The 17,474-nt window shown below is 42.1% G+C and overlaps 1 protein-coding gene across 1 annotated transcript in view; it reads right to left on the reverse strand.

Annotated features, from left to right (window-relative positions):
* Cpm (carboxypeptidase M) overlaps nucleotides 1–17,474 on the reverse strand; it is a 63,810-nt gene that overhangs the window by 27,333 nt on the left and 19,003 nt on the right. Inside the window, exon 3 of the mRNA XM_069988411.1 lies at nucleotides 1,144–1,241. Coding sequence (XP_069844512.1) covers nucleotides 1,144–1,241 — 98 coding nt within the window. The remainder of the gene's footprint in view (nucleotides 1–1,143; nucleotides 1,242–17,474) is intronic.

A 17,474-nucleotide genomic window follows, 5' to 3' on the forward strand; every position in this document is an offset into this window, starting at 1 on the left:
GAAGTTTCTGAGGATTAATTTCTGAGCAGCAGACTGCATCCTCTGAAATGCTGGGAATTCAATAAACAAGCTACTGGAGACAAGAAGTGCCATCTGTCTCTTATTAAAAATGGATTTCATGGGACCTTGATCAATAGACTAGATAACAAAAGGAAAAGGAAGTCTGGACTGCTGTGTGTAACAGACAGTTGTTTTATTAAAAGCAACTTTGGTCTAACTTCCAGCAACACAGTCTCATGGAAAAACAGTCTATTATGCTCAAATGGATTGAGTATCACCCACTCCCAAACTAGGTTCGGAGATCTACTCCTTAGAGACAGGTAGTCACATCTTAGCTTTGGCTGCAAGAAGTCTCCCTTTGGTGGGCAGGTTGGTCAGCATGTCTGGCAGGGACAAGAGGTGTGTCATGAAGGTGGAGCCAATTCCTATGAAGTCAGGGTTAAGCCAGGTCAGGAAGCTCAGCACAGACTAGAGCATGCCACTCATACTATCCCTGGTGTTATGCTATGTTGACAGTGTGTACATACTGAAATATGCATTGACTCTGATTTGTGTGTGTGTGTGCGTGCGCGTGCTCGCACGCACGTGCACACGTGCCATTGCTGGGGCTCGAATTCTGGGCCTGCATGCTATTCCTTAGCTTTTTTGCTCAAGGCCTGGCACATACCTGAGCCATACCTGCCCTCCCAGCTTTTTGCCGAAGTAGACATGAATCTCACAGACTTAACTACTTGGGCTTGCTTTGAACCACGATCCTCAGATCTCAGCCTTCTGAGTAGCCAGGGTAATGGGCGTGAGCCACTGCTGTCTGACATATGCTGCCTAGTCTTAACCAGGAAGTGAGGCAAGGGACCCAGCTTGCAGGAGTTCAGAGCTGAGTGCTGTGGCTCATCCAGCTCCTTCTATAAAAGCAGCCCTGGTTGCTCTGAGGGCACTAAGCATTTGAGCAAATGGCTGGGATGTGTTGGACCTGGCCTCTGAGGTTTCCTCAGAAGTCCCACAGGAAGAACTCTCCAGGCCTTTCCTGTTTTGTTATGATACATGACACTTTGCCTTGCTTCCTCTCTAGTAACTACCCAGAGCTCAGCCACCTGAGGGGAAGTTTTTCTGGTTACATTTCAGAAATGCACAGCATGTACATACCTCATCTCCATGCATATTCGCCACATATTTGAATTCTGGAATCCCAACTCTGTGTTCCTTTGGATACCGCCCCACAACGAGCACCCACAGGTTTCTACCTTTACGGGGGGTGGGGAAAAAAGAAGAGAAAATTAAGTTGTCTCTTAAAATGACAAACGAACATTGGGAGAATGAGAGTAGGAGACCAACGAGGCTGTTCCTCCCATCTGATTACTTTTACAGATCATGGTGACTTTAGCTCCTTCATCTGGCTAACATCTCCAGGTTTAAAATGATCTCATGACTGCCAGAAGTTAAGGAGACCGTTTCAATCTAATACAAATATTTGTTATTCTCCAATGTGACTTCTAACATGTGACCACTTATTAGGTTACATTGCTCTTATTTTTCCAGAATGTTTATATACTTCTCTCTGAGCTCTTAGACTCTCATAGAAACCATCTTGCTATAAGGTACACAATTATACAAAGCTAAATTATAGTTGATGGTTGACTGGAAGGGTGCCATAACTTGAAGCACACACACAAAAAAAGTGACAAACAGGAGGAGGGCTGTTTTTTTTTTTTTTGTTTTTTAAAGTAAGAAATTCTGCATTCAAAAGCTGATGTGACATGGCTCCTTTGCAGTATCTTTAATGCGCATGAGTTTTGCCAAGTAGACTAGAAACCAAAACCATGCTAACAATGCCAAGGAGAAAACAGTCTCTTTTTTTTTTATTTGGGTCCAGTCGTGGGGCCTGAACTCTGGGCCTGGGCACTGTCCCTCAGCTCTTTAGCTCAAGGCTAGCGCTCTACCACTTGAGCCACAGTGCCACTTCCGGCTTTTTTCTTTTTGCTTATGTGGTGCTAAGGAATTGAATCCAGGGCCTCAAGCATGCAAGGCAAGCGCTCTACCATTGAGCTACCTTCCCAGCCCTGTGAAAAAAGTCTTAGCCATGCCAGAGACTGTCAGTATCACCATACTGTCCCTGAGCTTCTCTTGCTCCAGGCTTGCACTCTACCATTTGAGCCACAGCGCCACTTCTGGCTTTTTCTGCATATTTGGTACTGAGGAATTGAACCCAGGGCTTCATGCACGCTAGGCAAGCACTCTACCACTAAGCCACCTTCCCAGTCCTGAGATGGCTTATTAGTCAAAATTTACAAGTGAGAAACTAATCTTCACAATGCCAATAATAAGTTATGATTTGAGCCTTAGGGCTAAAAGTTGAACCTTGGTCTACAGGACTACAATTCTAGTGCTCCTCTACCCCCAAAGCTACCTGTCTTTCAAGGGGTTTTGTTTCCAAGTAGTAAAACTGAACTGGCTGGCACTTTTAATACAGTCTAAAATCAGTGACTGGAGTATGTTTGACATCTAACATGTACACACAGACTCCAAGTATCTGTGATAACTAAATTTTATGTGGAATGTAGGAGCCCAGGAAAGGAGCTGCAAGTAAGGGGTAAATATTGAACAGGTGTCCATAGAATTTCAGATTTTAGTTTTTAAATCTAGGACCCTATACTAAGTTATCATGAAAGACTTGGGAAGAAACAGCTATTAGGCTTGTCTTTTTCACCAGCTATTTGTAATTACTTAGAATAACATTTTAGAAAAATCTGCCAGGATAGGATGGTGTTTTAGTTCAGTTAATACAGGAATTCTGCAGAAATGCCCACAAAATGTAGTTTATCTGATTGGTACTTCCTGTTCAAAGTTGTCATTCAATATACATATACTTAGTGGATTTTACTCAAGGTACTGTTGTGGAATAGGGGAAAAGAAATGGTTAACTTTTTTTCCAAGGAGGTGATGCTGAAATACTTCATAGATGTAGGGGTTCAAAGGTTCACTGAAAAGTGACTCTGAGTTGTCCATGCAGAGACAACAAACTCATAAACCAGACCGCTCTATTCCCCAACAGTATTAATTCTCTTTGGTCTTCTGGAACTTCAGCTCTACAAAGTTAGCATTATTGTGTGAGACCAAAAAGGACTTCTTATGATTAAAAGTTTGCTTCTAGCTGGGTACCTGTGGCTCATGCCTATAACCCTAACTACTCAGGCTGAGATCTGAGGATTGCAGTTTGAAGCCAGCCCAGGCAGAAAAGTCCATGAAACTCTTCTCTCCAATAAACTTCTCAGAAAAAGCTGGAAGTGGCACTGTGGCTCAAGTGGTAGAGCATTAGCCTTGCATGGAAAGAGGCTCAGAAATAGTACCCAGGCCACAAGTTCAAGGCCCAGTAAAAAAAAAAAAGTTTGCTTTTGAGGAACCCTCTTCTGTAATGATTAATGCTTTAAAAGCTAGATTAACCAAGATTTGTACAAAGTATGGTCTTGGCACCTCCAGGCAAGGGGAAATTTCAATATCATCTCCACCTCATATTCAGCTATTACTGCAGGACAGAGAAAAACAACAAAACCTCCCATGATAGGGATATCTAATAATATTTAGTTCAAAGAAGGACGGAAAGCAAACCTAAGTGATGAAGTGCTTTAGTGGGTAAGTCAGTCCCAATTTTAGAACAAATGACCTCTAAATGAACTACAGATAAGGAATTTACCTGAATGATTTCAATGGGACCAAATCTGAGAACTGAAAACCAACCAATGGCCTGGGAACACATACAATTCTTTTGGAATGACCAGCTCACCCGAATCACTGCTCAGCTAATGCCGGCTGTCTATCCTCAACCAGAAGGAATGCACAAAAGGTTATCCTCTTACTTTTAACAGCCTGATTGCCAAGGTAGGAGTAATTAGAGTTTTCTTTTTCTATCAGGTTTGAAAAGACTCCCTTTATTCCCCCAAGTTTCAGCTAATTACAGGTGTGCTCAAGAGTTCTGAAGTGCTTTTGCTGCCTCTTGTCTGTTCTATAAAGCCAGTGAATGTGGCTTCTAGATCCTTCAGTAGTACTGTTTACTAACTCAGTTAGTAAATCTCGGGCTGTGACCTGGTGTCCAACTGGGTTTGCTTGCAGGATCACAAGGTTTGTGGTTTAGAAGGATTCATTAAAGTTTACCAGGCAAGAGAGCAAATAGTAAGTGCTAACCATGTACTTTTTCCTAAATTCTAGGAGTTAGGAAATAAAAAAGAAGCAGAGGCTTGGAAAAGTAAGCAAAGCTTCAACAGGTAGAAACAGGAGGGGTGCCATTCCCACAGCAGAGTCTTCTAGGATCCTTGTGAAAAATGCCAGTTCCTGAGCTCCAGTCTCTAGTAACTGAAATAAACAGCACAGGTCGACACTGAGCAAGTGCTGTGGTGATCTGAGGTCCACTGAAGTTTGAAATCCACCAAGGCCAAAAGTTGGTGGATGCCCAGACAAATTTGGGCAGCAGTGGGTTTGTAGGTAAAGCTGTTATTTCACATGGAATCATGAATATTTTTTTTATGTGAAGAGATTCACTTCCCCTACACCTGTAATGTAGCTGCTGAATGTTTTATTATATGAGTGCATTATCACTTAGTCAACTCGTTCTCTATTTCCAGGTGTGTATGCAAATTGTGTCAATTATATACAGAAATTATAACATTAAAATTATTTTAAAAAATCAGAATGCAAAATTGTGTAATACCCAACCATGCAAAACAGATAACTCATTAAAAATCTATAACATCATAGCACATAAAGACTTAAAGAGTAGATGAGTCCTTAAAAGTGTTGCAAACAGCAAGTGATTGAGTGAGAAATATGAAGTTTTTCTTTTAATTTTTCCATCTTTCCAGGTTTTTTTTTAAATTAAAAAAAGAATTTCTGGGCACTGGTGTCTCATGCCTGTGATCGTAGCTATTTAGCAGGCTGAGATCTGAGGATCTTGATTTGAAACCAGCACAGGCAGAAGAGACTTATCTCCAGCTAACTACTAAAAAGTTAGATAGAAGTAGAGGTGTGGCTCAAGTAGGAGATGCCAGCCTTGAATGAAAAAACTAAGCAAGAATGTGAGGCCCTGACTTCCAGCCGCAGTAATAACATGACACATATGTGCACACAGTATGCTCATGCACACATACACACACACACACACAGAAAAACTAGAACACCAATTGGTACCACTTAACAAGTCCAGATATTTTATGCTAGGGCCATGTTAATTAAGCACTTCATGCTATTTGATCTGTGTAGTTAGTATCCACAATTGTCACCAAGGAGGCTCCCCAAACCTGGGACTTATTTTTATTTTTATTTTATTTTTTGCTGGTTGTGGGGCCTGAACTCTGGGCCTGGGTGCTGTCCCTCAGCTCTTCAGCTCAAGGCTAGTGCTCTACCACTTGAGCCACAGCACTACTTCGAGCTTTTTCTGCTTATGTGGTGCTGAGGAATCGAACCCAGGTCCTCATGCATGCAAGGCAAACACTCTACCACTGAGCCACCTTCTGAGCCCCCCCTGGGCATTTTTTATGGTAACAGGCTGCCTCTATCTCATTAAAAGTACCAGTACTGAAACACAGCCATATCCAAATGATAGTCGTTAGTCTGCTGGAACTCGGGGCACCTGACTTGAAGAATCAGGAACTGTTAGCAAAGACTCTGGCCTGAACACAGGTAGGAGACCCAGCTGAAAGCGGCTGTCAGCACTGTGGCCTTCACTGCAGCCGTGGCAGGGTACATGCAGCCGCCAGAGGTGACCAAACCTGTTTATAAGTTCTGCATGAACTTAAGAAAACAAAAATCAGATACATGTTAATTGTGTAAACAGCAACCCTGTACAAAACTTTACCTTTAAATCATTTAGGCACTCAAAAAAATATTTGTAGAGAACCTGGCATGTGGTCAGATAAAACAAATGCAAGTCACTAACTGATTCTGTTGTCCTAAAGAAAAAAAATACACCAATTTTCAATTTCTGACATCACTTTCATAATTAAAAAAATAAATACCAACTTAAGCATAATGCTTGGTAAACATAGCCTCTGCTGGGGGGTCACCTGGCTGGGAACTGGAACACATGCTGCATGTGATTTCTTTGCTATGGTGCCCACAGAATCAGCATGGAACCCTTGCCCTTAAACAGCACCTCAGGCCTCTCACGATCTGCCACCTTTCTGCCTTGAGTCTCCCATCATAGTCCCACAGAACAGGCTTAAGCTCCTTTTATTCTGTATAATTCCCACAGGAGCCACCCACCATGTGATACCTTTAACATAGCCTCTCTCTTCTGCATGGAAAGTTCCTAGCCTGGCAGATAAAGTGGCCAACTTCCGCCTGTCTTTTCAAGTCTCACATAAAACTGCCTTCCTGCCCTCTACCTTTCTCTCTCCATTGCTGACCTCAGATTAGATGCTCCACTTTGAACTCTCCTAGTATGGCTGTCACCCATCATCTAACACTTAACTGGGAGGAACCACAGGGTTCCTGTAGACAAGGGACTGTGTATCTCTGGGTTTGCAGAATTTAAGCGTTGTCCTGGAGCATACACAGTAGATGATTGATGAATGTTTGCTGAATAAGTGAACAAGTGGCTAAAGTTAACAAGCCAGAGGAGCTGATATGACTGGTTCAGACATTAGATGGTCATCAGCTGGTTTCCATTATTGATGGAAATATGTGATGCGTCTATAAGGTGCCTTTTTGGGTGGGCCCTGGAAAGGACTCAGTTTTCATTTCCAGTGTAGATGGGTCTTCTTGGAATATTTTTGTAGAAGAAAGTGCTGAGATCCCAACCAAATACCTAGTTTCAAGTTAGACTCTTGCACCATTATGGGCAGGTAGAATTTCATTTGCTGACACATTGTCACCATGGCACTAATGTTTTCAGTTCATGCCTAAGAATTTTGTGCTGAGCAGGTGTGGCGGGGGCATTCAGGGCTTTCTTTCTTTCTTTCTTTCTTTCTTTCTTTCTTTCTTTCTTTCTTTCTTTTTCCTTCCTTCCTTCCTTCCTTCCTCCTTTCTTTCCTTTCTTCCTTTTTTCTTTCTTCTTTCTTTTTTTTTTTTGTCGGTTGTGTGGCTTGAACTCTGGGCCTGGGCACTATCCTTCAGCTCTTCAGCTCAAGACCAGTGCTCTACTGTTTGAGCCACAGCGACACTTTCGGTTTTCTAGTGGTTTATTGGAGATAAGAATATCATGGACTTTCCTGCCTGGGTTGGCTTCGAACTGTGATCTTCAGATCTCAGCCTCCTGTGTAGCCTGTAATAGTGTGAGCCACCGGTGCCCGGCTCATTTGGGGTTTTCAAATCCCAAATCTGGGACATTCTCATTTTATCTATCCTCTCTCTCTCTCTCTCTCTCTCTCTCTCTCTCTCTCTCTCTCTCTCTCTCTCTCTCTCTCTCTCTCTCTCTCTCTCTCTCTCTCTCTCTCGTTCTGGGGCTTGAATTCTTGGTCTGGGCACTGTCCCTGAGCTCTTCAGCTCAAGGTGAGTGCTCTACCACTTAAGCCACCACAGCACCACTTCCATTTTTCTGGTGGTTAATTGGAGATAAGTGTCTCATGGACTTTCTTGCCCAGGCTGGCTTTGAACTGTGATTCTCAGATCACAGCCTCCTGAGTAACTAGGATTACAGGCATGAGTCACTGGTGTCTAGATCATTGTGTTTTTAAACTAATAGGGTTTGGTTTTGTTTTGTTTTGGGTCCGGTCGTGGGGCCTGAACTCTGGGCCTGGGCACTGTCCTTAAGCTCAAGGCTAGCACACTACCACTTGAGCCATAGCACCACTTCCGGCTTTTTTTTCCTGCTGAGGAATCGAACCCAGGGCCTCATGCATGCAAGGCAAGTGCTCTTACCACTGAGCCACCTTCTCAGCCCCAATAGGGTGGTTTTTTACTCAACGAACAGGTACCTTTTTTTGAAGGGATGGTGTAGTCCTGGGGCTTGAACTCAGGGACTAGGTGCTATCCCTAAGCTTCTTTTTGCTCAAAGCCAGTTCTCTACAATTTGAACCAGAGCTCTACTTCAAGCCTTTTTTTTTTTTTTTTTTTTTGGTATTTTATTTATCTCATGGACTTTCCCGTCCAGACTGATTTTAAACCATGATCCTCAGAGCTCAGCCTTCTGAGTAGCTAGGAGAATAGGTGTAAGCCACCAGCACCCAGCTACTGACTTTTGTTTTGTTTTGCTTGTAAGTTCATGCCAGAATTTACAAACAGGTTTGGTCGCCTCTGGCAGCTGCACTTACCCTACTGAGGCCGCAGCTGCAGGCCACAGTGCTGACCGCTTTCAGCTGGGTCTCATACCTGTGGTCAGGTCAGAGTCTTTGCTGACACTTCCTGATTCCAAGTCAGGTGGGCTGGGTTCCAGCACGTTAGCTATTACTGTTTTGGCTGTGGTTTCAGTGCATGCTTATGTGGCCTCCTCTGACTGCCTTGTTGAAGATTAGTCCTTGACTAGCACATGGAATGCAGGTCTTTTTGCTGTCCTTTGTGCATGCCTCTGTGTGTGTGTGTGTGTGTGTGTGTGTGTGTGTGTGTGTGTGTGTGTGTGTTTTCTGGAGATCCAAGCTAGGGTGTATGTGTGTGTGTGTGTGTTCTGGATATCCAAGCCAGGGCCTGTGAATGCTAGGTAAACATTCTACCATCAAACTATACCCCCAGCCTGACATTTCCATTTTTTTATTGAAAAAAAAAAAATGGAAGGAGATGGGGGCAAACAAGTCGTTTAAGGATTCAGGTGGACCTGTTGCAACAATGAGAAGTACAAAATGTCATGTCAAAACCAGCTTTACAATGTCGGGGGGGGGGGGAGGGGGGTATAATTGGGTGGGGGGAGGGGGGAGGCTGGGAAGGGAGGTGAAGGGTAAACAAAGGAGGAGGCTGCAATGATTGGTAAGAAATGTAGGCATTATCCTGCCCATGTAATTGTAGCCCCTCTGTACAGTATGTTCTCAAATAAAATAAAATAATATTAAAAAAATGGAGAGGAAAATATCTGAAGGTATATCAGGTTGGAATAAATTTTCTTTTTCCTTTTTGATTTCAAGATAGTCAAGACTCCCAGAGAAAACAGAGGAGCTCGTCTTGTTATCAGCAATTGTCAAACCAAAACAGGAAGATGGAGGGCAATTCCTCCACCCTCCCTCTCTTCTCTGCTGCTCAATTTGTTCCCAGCTCAGAGACTGATGAATGCATCTATCTGTTTCCTTCCTTTTAGCATCCCAAACTAGAAACTATAAAAGTATAAGAACTTTTCTAATACAGAGTTTTAAAAACTGAACATAGTTTCCATGTGTTGACCGTACTTTTTCTATGTTACTTTCCAGTTCTTTTTTTTTTTTTTTTTTTACACATAAAGACATAAAACTTGTTTAAGTCCCCAAAGTTGAAAACCACTAGAGGCCTCAGACTATAAAAAGCTGAGAACTTCCCTTTCAGTCCCCTGGGAGAGAGGTCAACATGATCGAATCATCTGGAAGGAAGGTTTAGCAACACAAATATGAAATCAAGCATTATCAAAGTACTAACAATTATTCAATGGAATTTCCTAAATCTTATTTTAAAATTCTTTAGTGTGAGGGACCAAACCCAGGGCGTCACAGATGGTAAGCATGAACTTTCTAACTGAGCTACTTCCTGGCACTTAAGACATTATTGTAACACATAGAATCTTTCCAACTAGCACTGTGATACATTTACTGTCCACTTGGGGTTTCTTTTGGGTGATCACAGAGGCCTTTTGGTTCAGTGGTAAGGTTATGGTTCTTCCTGTCCCATTCGTGTTCTCATTTCCTAACTTTTCCTACAGCCACAAAAGTGTAGTTGTAGTTGATAAGATTCATGCTCAACCATTTCAGAAAAAGAGAGCTTATAGGTGGTCTGGTTATTCTTATTGCTACTTATTGTTACCCTAAGAACTCATCTTTTTGTAGCAAGAAACACAGGCAATTAGTTTGCTGTTTTCCCCAGAAGCTATTTTGAGAAAGAAAGACTTTACTTTCAGGCATCCTGCTTCCCAAGTTTGTACCCTGAAGTGAAGCAGGCCAGAGTCCAGAATGAAGGATGCTCAGCTCCCGAGAGGAGAAAGTGTGAAGTTGACAAAATGAAGCTTCTTTCAGGACCTCAGGACCAGTTTGACCTAAATCTTGTCTCTCTGGTGACTTAAAGAAGATGGCTTTCTCAGTATAATCACCATTTGACATTTAAACTGCACAAATGGATCAACAGTTCAGTCAGGACATCAAAACCAGTATTTCAGGGCTGGGGATGTGGTTCAGATGTAGTGTAAATCCTATCCCTAGCATGGCAAAAAGAACAACAAAATAGTTTCTCAGTGGCATAGCATCTGCCACCCTGAACAGCATTAGAGATTGCTTAAATGCACTGCAGTTTCTGTAGTAGCGCCTTATAGAACAATGTGGTACACAGGTTCTAGAATCAGATTGCAAGGGTTTAAAACCAGCTCTGTCACTTCCAAACCCTGTAGTATTGGGTAGGTTGCTTAATCTCTCTGATTGAATCAGTTTTCTCATCTATGCAAAGAGATTAAGAGTATATATACCACAGGGCAGGGGGTGCTGAGAATTATGCTATCTCATTTAATCCTCAGAATCTTTCAAAACAGAGCGTAGGATGTAGAGGTATAGCTCAGTGATAGAGGGCTTGGCTAGCATGCTTCAGGCTGTGGGCAACATGTTTAGCACCATGAGGGAAAAAGCTATCAGAAACACAGTGAGCACATGTTTGCTGGGTGCCTCAAATGTACTCCTGGGCTGCCGATAACAAGCCATAGGTCCTGGCAGAAGCTGCAGCATCACAGTAATCAAAGGAAGCTATCAAGTATAAATGGTATGCATAACACATGGATAGAAGCCTAATACCAACAGTGGGCAGAAATGTACGTTCTAGAAGATCTTCATCTCAGTTTGGATAAACCAACACTCACCTAAGTGTTAAAAGAGAGAGGACACTGGACTGTGTGAATTCAGAATGTGGAAGAGCTCTTTTGAGAGAACATGTCCTTCAAGATGTCATAGCATGAAAATGGTTACAGAAATGACCACCACTAGGCAACAGGTGAATTTATACTTCAGAGCCAGGGGCACCATGCCAGGAGAGAACGAGTGCCCAGGCTGGAAGCAGCATGCTCACACTGCCCTGAGGGCAGGGCAGGAAGCCAGGTCACTTCTGCTGTGTTGGATCATTAACGACACACACATTTTTCACAATGTTTTCTCACATGACCTGTTTCCAGAGTGACTGAGGCCATCATACAGATTTGAACTCTTTCGATGTGAATGAGGTTGGAAAGCATGTTGAGAATTTCCAGTTTGGCTTCTGTGAAGAAAAATCCAACTCACTATTTGAAGAGGGCAAGGTAAGAGCTTGTAAAGAAGGACCTTACTTGTTAGAACTCGAATCAATGGCATAAAATTGGTTCAATATGACTTGGTCAGTATCAACAAAAAGTACAGACTATCCCAGATTTTGAGGCTAAAGAGACATACATTGCAAAAAAATTGGATGAGCCTTAATTTGATTCTGGAAGAAAAATGTTGTATGCCAGAGAAGATATATTTTCTTGCAGTGCTTAGGATGAAGTACAGGGCCTTGGACATGCTAGACAAGCACTCTACCACTGAGCTATATAGCTCCACCTAGAAAAAGTTATAGAAAGCATTCTTCAAACTATTCAAAAACCTTAGAAATACAGCATGTTTTTAGATATTATCAAATTATTTTTCTGGTGTACTGTGACGAGGTCAGAAGAAGTTATATGTAGGAGATTTATGCTGAAGTATTTGGGGATGATATAACATGTTATTTACCACTTCTAATGGTTTAGTAAATACAACAGGGAGCACTCATGAGAGAGAAAGCAAATGTGGCAAAATATTAACAGCTGGTGTATCTACATGAAGAGCAAAGGGGCATTTATTTTACTTTTTTCCCTTTTCTTCTATAGCACTGAAAAATTTCAAAATAAGCTGAAAGGATCAAGAGGATAAAAAGACAAGCCACAGGGGCTGAGAATGTGGCTCAGTGGTAGAGCGCTTGCCTTGCATGCCTGAGGCCTTGGGTTCGATTCCTCAGCACCACATAAGCAAAAAGAAAAAAGCCAGAAGTGGTGCTGTGGCTCAAGTGGTAGAGCACTAGCCTTGAGCTGAAGAGCTGAGGGACAGCGCTCAGGCCCAGAGTTCAGGCCCCACGACTGGACCAAAAAAAAAAAAAAAAAGACAAGCCACAGACTAGGAGAAAATATGTACCCAAACCATACCTGATAAAGGACTAGTATCCAAAATATAGAAAGCACTTGTAAAGCTCAACAGTAAGAAAATAACCCACTCAATTAAAAAGTAGGCCAATTAAAAGTAGGTCAAAGACTTGAACAAACACACCATCAAAGAAGATAGGCAAGTGACAAGTAAGCCTGTGGAAAGGTATTTTATGTCAGCAGGAAAGTGTAAATTAGAATGATCTCATTCTAATTTACTTTTAGGATTTGAATATGACATGTCTCCCCACAGGCTCCTGTGTTGGACACTTGGTCCCCAACTGGTAGCACTATTTTGCAGGTTTTGGAAACTTTTGGAGGTGAGGCCTTGCTGGAGGAAGTTGGCCAGTGGAGGCATGTCCTAGGGGAGTGTATCCTGCATGGCCTCTTCCCCTTTCTGCTTCCTGACTACCATGATATGAGCAACTTTGCACTGTCATATGATATAGTTGCCACAATGTTCTCCCTGACCATAGATCAACAGCAATGGAGCAAGAGGACTGAAACCAACCTCTTACGTTGTTTCTCTCAGTGAAGGAGAAAAACAGGAAAATGACTAGTAAAACCCCACATCGATTAGAATAGCTACAATCTGTGACTCCAATGCCATTGAAAGTTGGTGGTCATTATATCATTGGTCTTCTGATGGTCTTACCATCATTACTAAAAATAATGCGGTCACTTGGAAAAACAATGGAAGTTTCTAATGAAACAAAACCTTTTTTTTTTTTTTTACTATAAGATCCAGCAATCATTCCTTGTTATACACCCCCCCCCAAGTGAGCTGAAAATTATGCCTACACAAAAACCTGTGCATGAATATTTGTAGCACTGTTATTTATAATCATCAAAACTTGGGAGCAACCAAGACTTCCTATAGTAAGTAGATGAGTGGATAAATAAACTGGTACTTTGGACAATGGAATATCAGCATTAAAAAGGAATGAGCTGGGCTGGGAAGGTAGCTCAGTGGTAGAGTGCTTGCCTTGCATGCATGAGGCCCTGGGTTCGATTCCTCAGCACCACATATGCAGAAAAAGCCACAAGTGGCGCTGTGGCTCAAGTGGTAGAGCACTAGCCTTGAGCTGAAGAGCTGAGGGACAGTGCCCAGGCCCAGAGTTCAGGCCCCACAACCGGCAAAAAAAAAAAAAAAAAAAAAAAAAAAAAAAAAAAAAAAAAGGAATGAGCTATTGAATCATGAAAATACAGGGGGGAAAATTAACATGTGTTACTAAGTGAAAGAAGTCAATCTAAAAAGAGTATATACTGTATGATCCCAAGTATAAGACATTCTGGAAAAGGCAAAACTATAGAAATAGTGAAAAATATCAGAGATTGCAATAGGTTAGGGAGGACAGAGGGATGAAAAGGTGGTACACAGAGGATCTTGTTTGTTTGTTTGTTTTTGTCAGTCGTGGGGCCTGAACTCTGGGCCTGGGGGCGGCCCCTGAGCTCTTCAGTTCACGGCAAGCGCTCTACCACTTGAGCCACAACAGGACTTCCCACAGAGGATCATTAGGGGAGTGAAACTAACTCTGTATGACACAGTGATGAGCTGAAGGCTGGAACAGAGCAGGAATAATAGCAGGAGAGGCATAGAAGGGTGTGGCCTGCAGGAGGAAGCAGGGGCTGCTGGAAAGGAAAGTATAAGAAACATAATAAATAGCCTTAAGGTCACCCAGCCTGTGAACTCAACTGAGGAGCTCAGCTTCAAAAGGAGTTAATGCAAAACTATGTACTTGTCATTTTCAAGAATCCTGTCCATTTCTTCTCTAACAGAATCCTAGCACATTTTCATCAAACTTAAGAATCACTTAAACTTCTTTCTAAGAAGTGGGTATATAAGAGATTAATTTGATTTTCTTACTATTTGTATTTTTATGCTAGCCAAGAAGAAACTGAGCCCAATTTGACTCTATACTATATTTATAGAGAGCTTAAACCATAAGTTAGGGCAAAGTAGCTTCAATAAAAAAACAGCAATAAATTTGCCATGCCTATTGTTTAAAAAGTCAACACAAATATATTTATTTAAACTCAAAACAAACAAGAAAATAAAACAGCCACCAGCAGGTGGCTCACACTTCAAATCCTAGCTACTTGGGAGGCTGACCAGTCTGAGAGACTCCAGGCCACAAGTTCAAACCCCAGTATAGCACAAAAAAACGTAAAACGGCAAACAGTCCTTCAAGCATTCATTCCACCATTTTAATGCTCTACCTTCAGAAAATTCTCAAAAAATGATTTTAAGTTTTGCAAGCAATTGAAACATGCTCTTTGCAGACCCATCAAAAATGACCACTCATCCAGGGGGATTATAGGCTGAGCTGCTATAGTAGGAATGCTTTGGGGTTTTATTCAGTGTTTCACTGAGATTCAAATGATTAGGATGATAAAGCACATATTTAAGTAATGTAGTAGTTATAAAAAAGATTCCAGGCTTTAAAACATGACATTTTACATAAGTTCCAAAGCAGGCAGTACCATCGCCTTCATTTTCCAGATGAAAAGACAGACGTGGGCAGCCATGGCTTTGGCTGGGTCTTTGACTATTTATTAAAACGTTAAATGTTTTCTTCCCATGTACAATATAACTTCCTCTGCCACCAACTTAGATGTAATTGATCTTTACCTTCCCTGGGAGAAAGAACTTGAAGTACTTAAATGCCCCAAACAAAGCAAGAGCTTCAGCTCTTATATCCCTCCTCTGTCTACATAGAAGCAATGATTGACAGGTCATGTTACCAATAGTGACATTGGACTCATCATTGAGAAGATGTTCTCTAGAATGCACTATATGTTTATTTTCTTCTGTGTCTGCAAGCACTTTTAGATACTGTCTCTAACAGAAAGCCAATGTTATCTGTAAAGTAGGTGTGGGCACACTAGACAAATAAGTCACAATTTATGTTGGAAACTGAGAAATTTCCAAACTGTTTCTTAGGCTGTTCATTTACACTTGATCCTAAATATTCCCTGTGCTGAGGATTGTAGTTATATGAGTGTATGTGTGCGCATGTGCACCGGAGCTTGAACTCAGGACGTGGGCACTAACTAGCCCTTAACTCAAGGCTGGTACTCTACTACTTGGGCCAAACCTCACTTTCTGGCTTTTTGCTGGTTAATTGGAGATGAGTCTGACAGACTTCTCTTCTGGCACTGGCCTCAAACCATAATCCTCAAACCTCAGTCTCTGGAGTAGCCCGGATTACATGAGCGAGCTACTGGTACCCAGAAGACTGTGGCTTATTAACAATCACATTTAAACTAAGTATGGCTTTTGCTCTAAAGGAGCAACTGTGAATGCTAAGTTTCTGGACTATCTGCCACAGATGATCAAGACTACAGGACTGCCTGGCCTGGACTGCATTTTAGGCCATATTCTTTCCCTTCCATCAAATCAACCTACTCCTATCTTCAAATGTGGGATTGAAAAGCAGCTGTTAATAATCACCTGAGTTTACCTTCCCATTACATCAGATCTTATCTTCACCTTAGTTTCTAGTCATTTTATTAACAATTCATGCTCTGCCAATTCCTCCATGGACAGGAGGCAGCTTGGTCTCGCAGCGTATTGTACATTGGCAGACTGTTCTTCAGAGTGGCCTAGCGTTGATTTCATGCACATGTGCATACAGTTCAAGACAGCCTTCTGGAGAAGGACCTACTTTTTGCATAGGGTGTGACAGAGAAACTGTAGCAGGAAGTCCAAAGGACTGTAAGAACCACTCCAGCTATGTAGATCTTTAGATATGTAACCATTCCAGATTTTAGATACTTCTCACAGTATGCACAGTCTTGTTTTATCTCACTGGGAAAATCACAACTTAGTACCCATTATTTGTAGTACCTAGTGGCCAGTCTTATCCTCTCTCTGGCATTCAGAGACAGGAATCCTGTCCAAGCTGCCTGCATCTACTTTGCCACACTCCATCAATGGATGGGCTGAACAGATGAGGCAGCTCTATGTATTTATCATCCATCTATTTTGTGTGTGTGTGTGTGTGTGTGTGTGTGTGTGTGTGTGTGTGTGTGTGTGTGTGTGTGTGTGTGTGTGTGTGTGTGTGTGTGTACTGGGGTTTGAACTCAGGGTCTGGGCACTGTTCTCTGCTTTTTCCCTCAAGGCTGGCACTCTACCACTTGAGCCACATTTCCACTTCTAGATTTTTAAGGTGATTCATTGGAGGTAAGAGTTTCATGAATTGGGTTTTCCTGCCCAGGCTGCTTTGAACCATGATCCAAAGATCTCAGCCTCTTGAATAGCTGGAATTACAGGCATAAGCCACTGGCTTCTGGCAAAATTTATGCATTTTTAAAACCTGAACATTCCAGAAGCATACACAAAGGAGGGAAAATCTATCCATATATTGTTCCATTCCTCAAAATGGATTCCAGATGAATTTAGTTGCTAACAACTAAAACTGTAAAAAGTACTGAAAAAGGGCTGGGAAGTTGGCTCAGTGGTAGAGTGCTTGCCTTGCATGCATGAGGCCCTGGTTCGATTCCTCAGCACCACATAAGCAGAAAATAGCCAGAAGTGGCGCTGTGGCTCAAGTGGTAGGGCGCTAGCCTTGAGCTGAAGAGCTGAGGGACAGCACCCAGGCCCAGAGTTCAAGCCCCACAACTGACAAAAAAAAAAAAAAGTACTGAAAAAGTACAGCATGTATTTATGACCTTGGGGTAAAGGCTGGCCTCTTAACATGAGACACAACATGCAAAAGTTGGAGAAAAAGAAGGATGAATATAACCTCATGCAAATCAAAAACTTCTGTAAGGCAAAGACATTAAAAACAAAGCCTAGTAGATAAGTCAGAGTATAGGTGAAAGTCTTAGATATGCATTGAGCAGACCAAATATAAGAAGGCCTATGAAAATAGCAATCTAGACAAAAGGCAGGAAGAAATACAAATGGACAATAAGCTTTGACTGAAAGCTCCTGGAGGCAGGGGCTGTATTTGATTGCTTTCTCCAGCATCCTGAGCACATGAGCAGCACCTCAGTTTATTTAATGTTGAATAATGGGAAAGAATGCTCATTCTCACTTTCAGTCATGAACAAGAATTTAAAGGGAAGATGGTGTTTTGCCACTTGGATAGGAAAAAACAAGTGTTGGTTAGGATATGGGGAACTGAGCCTCCAGCCAGGATCCATGAGTCTTTTTTTGTGTGTGCTGGTCCTGGGGCTTCAACTCAGAGCCTGGGAACTGTCC

This window comes from Dipodomys merriami, unplaced genomic scaffold (genome assembly GCF_024711535.1).
Source record: "Dipodomys merriami isolate MVZ:Mamm:240054 unplaced genomic scaffold, mDipMer1.0.p SCAF_10, whole genome shotgun sequence".
NCBI lineage: Eukaryota > Metazoa > Chordata > Mammalia > Rodentia > Heteromyidae > Dipodomys > Dipodomys merriami.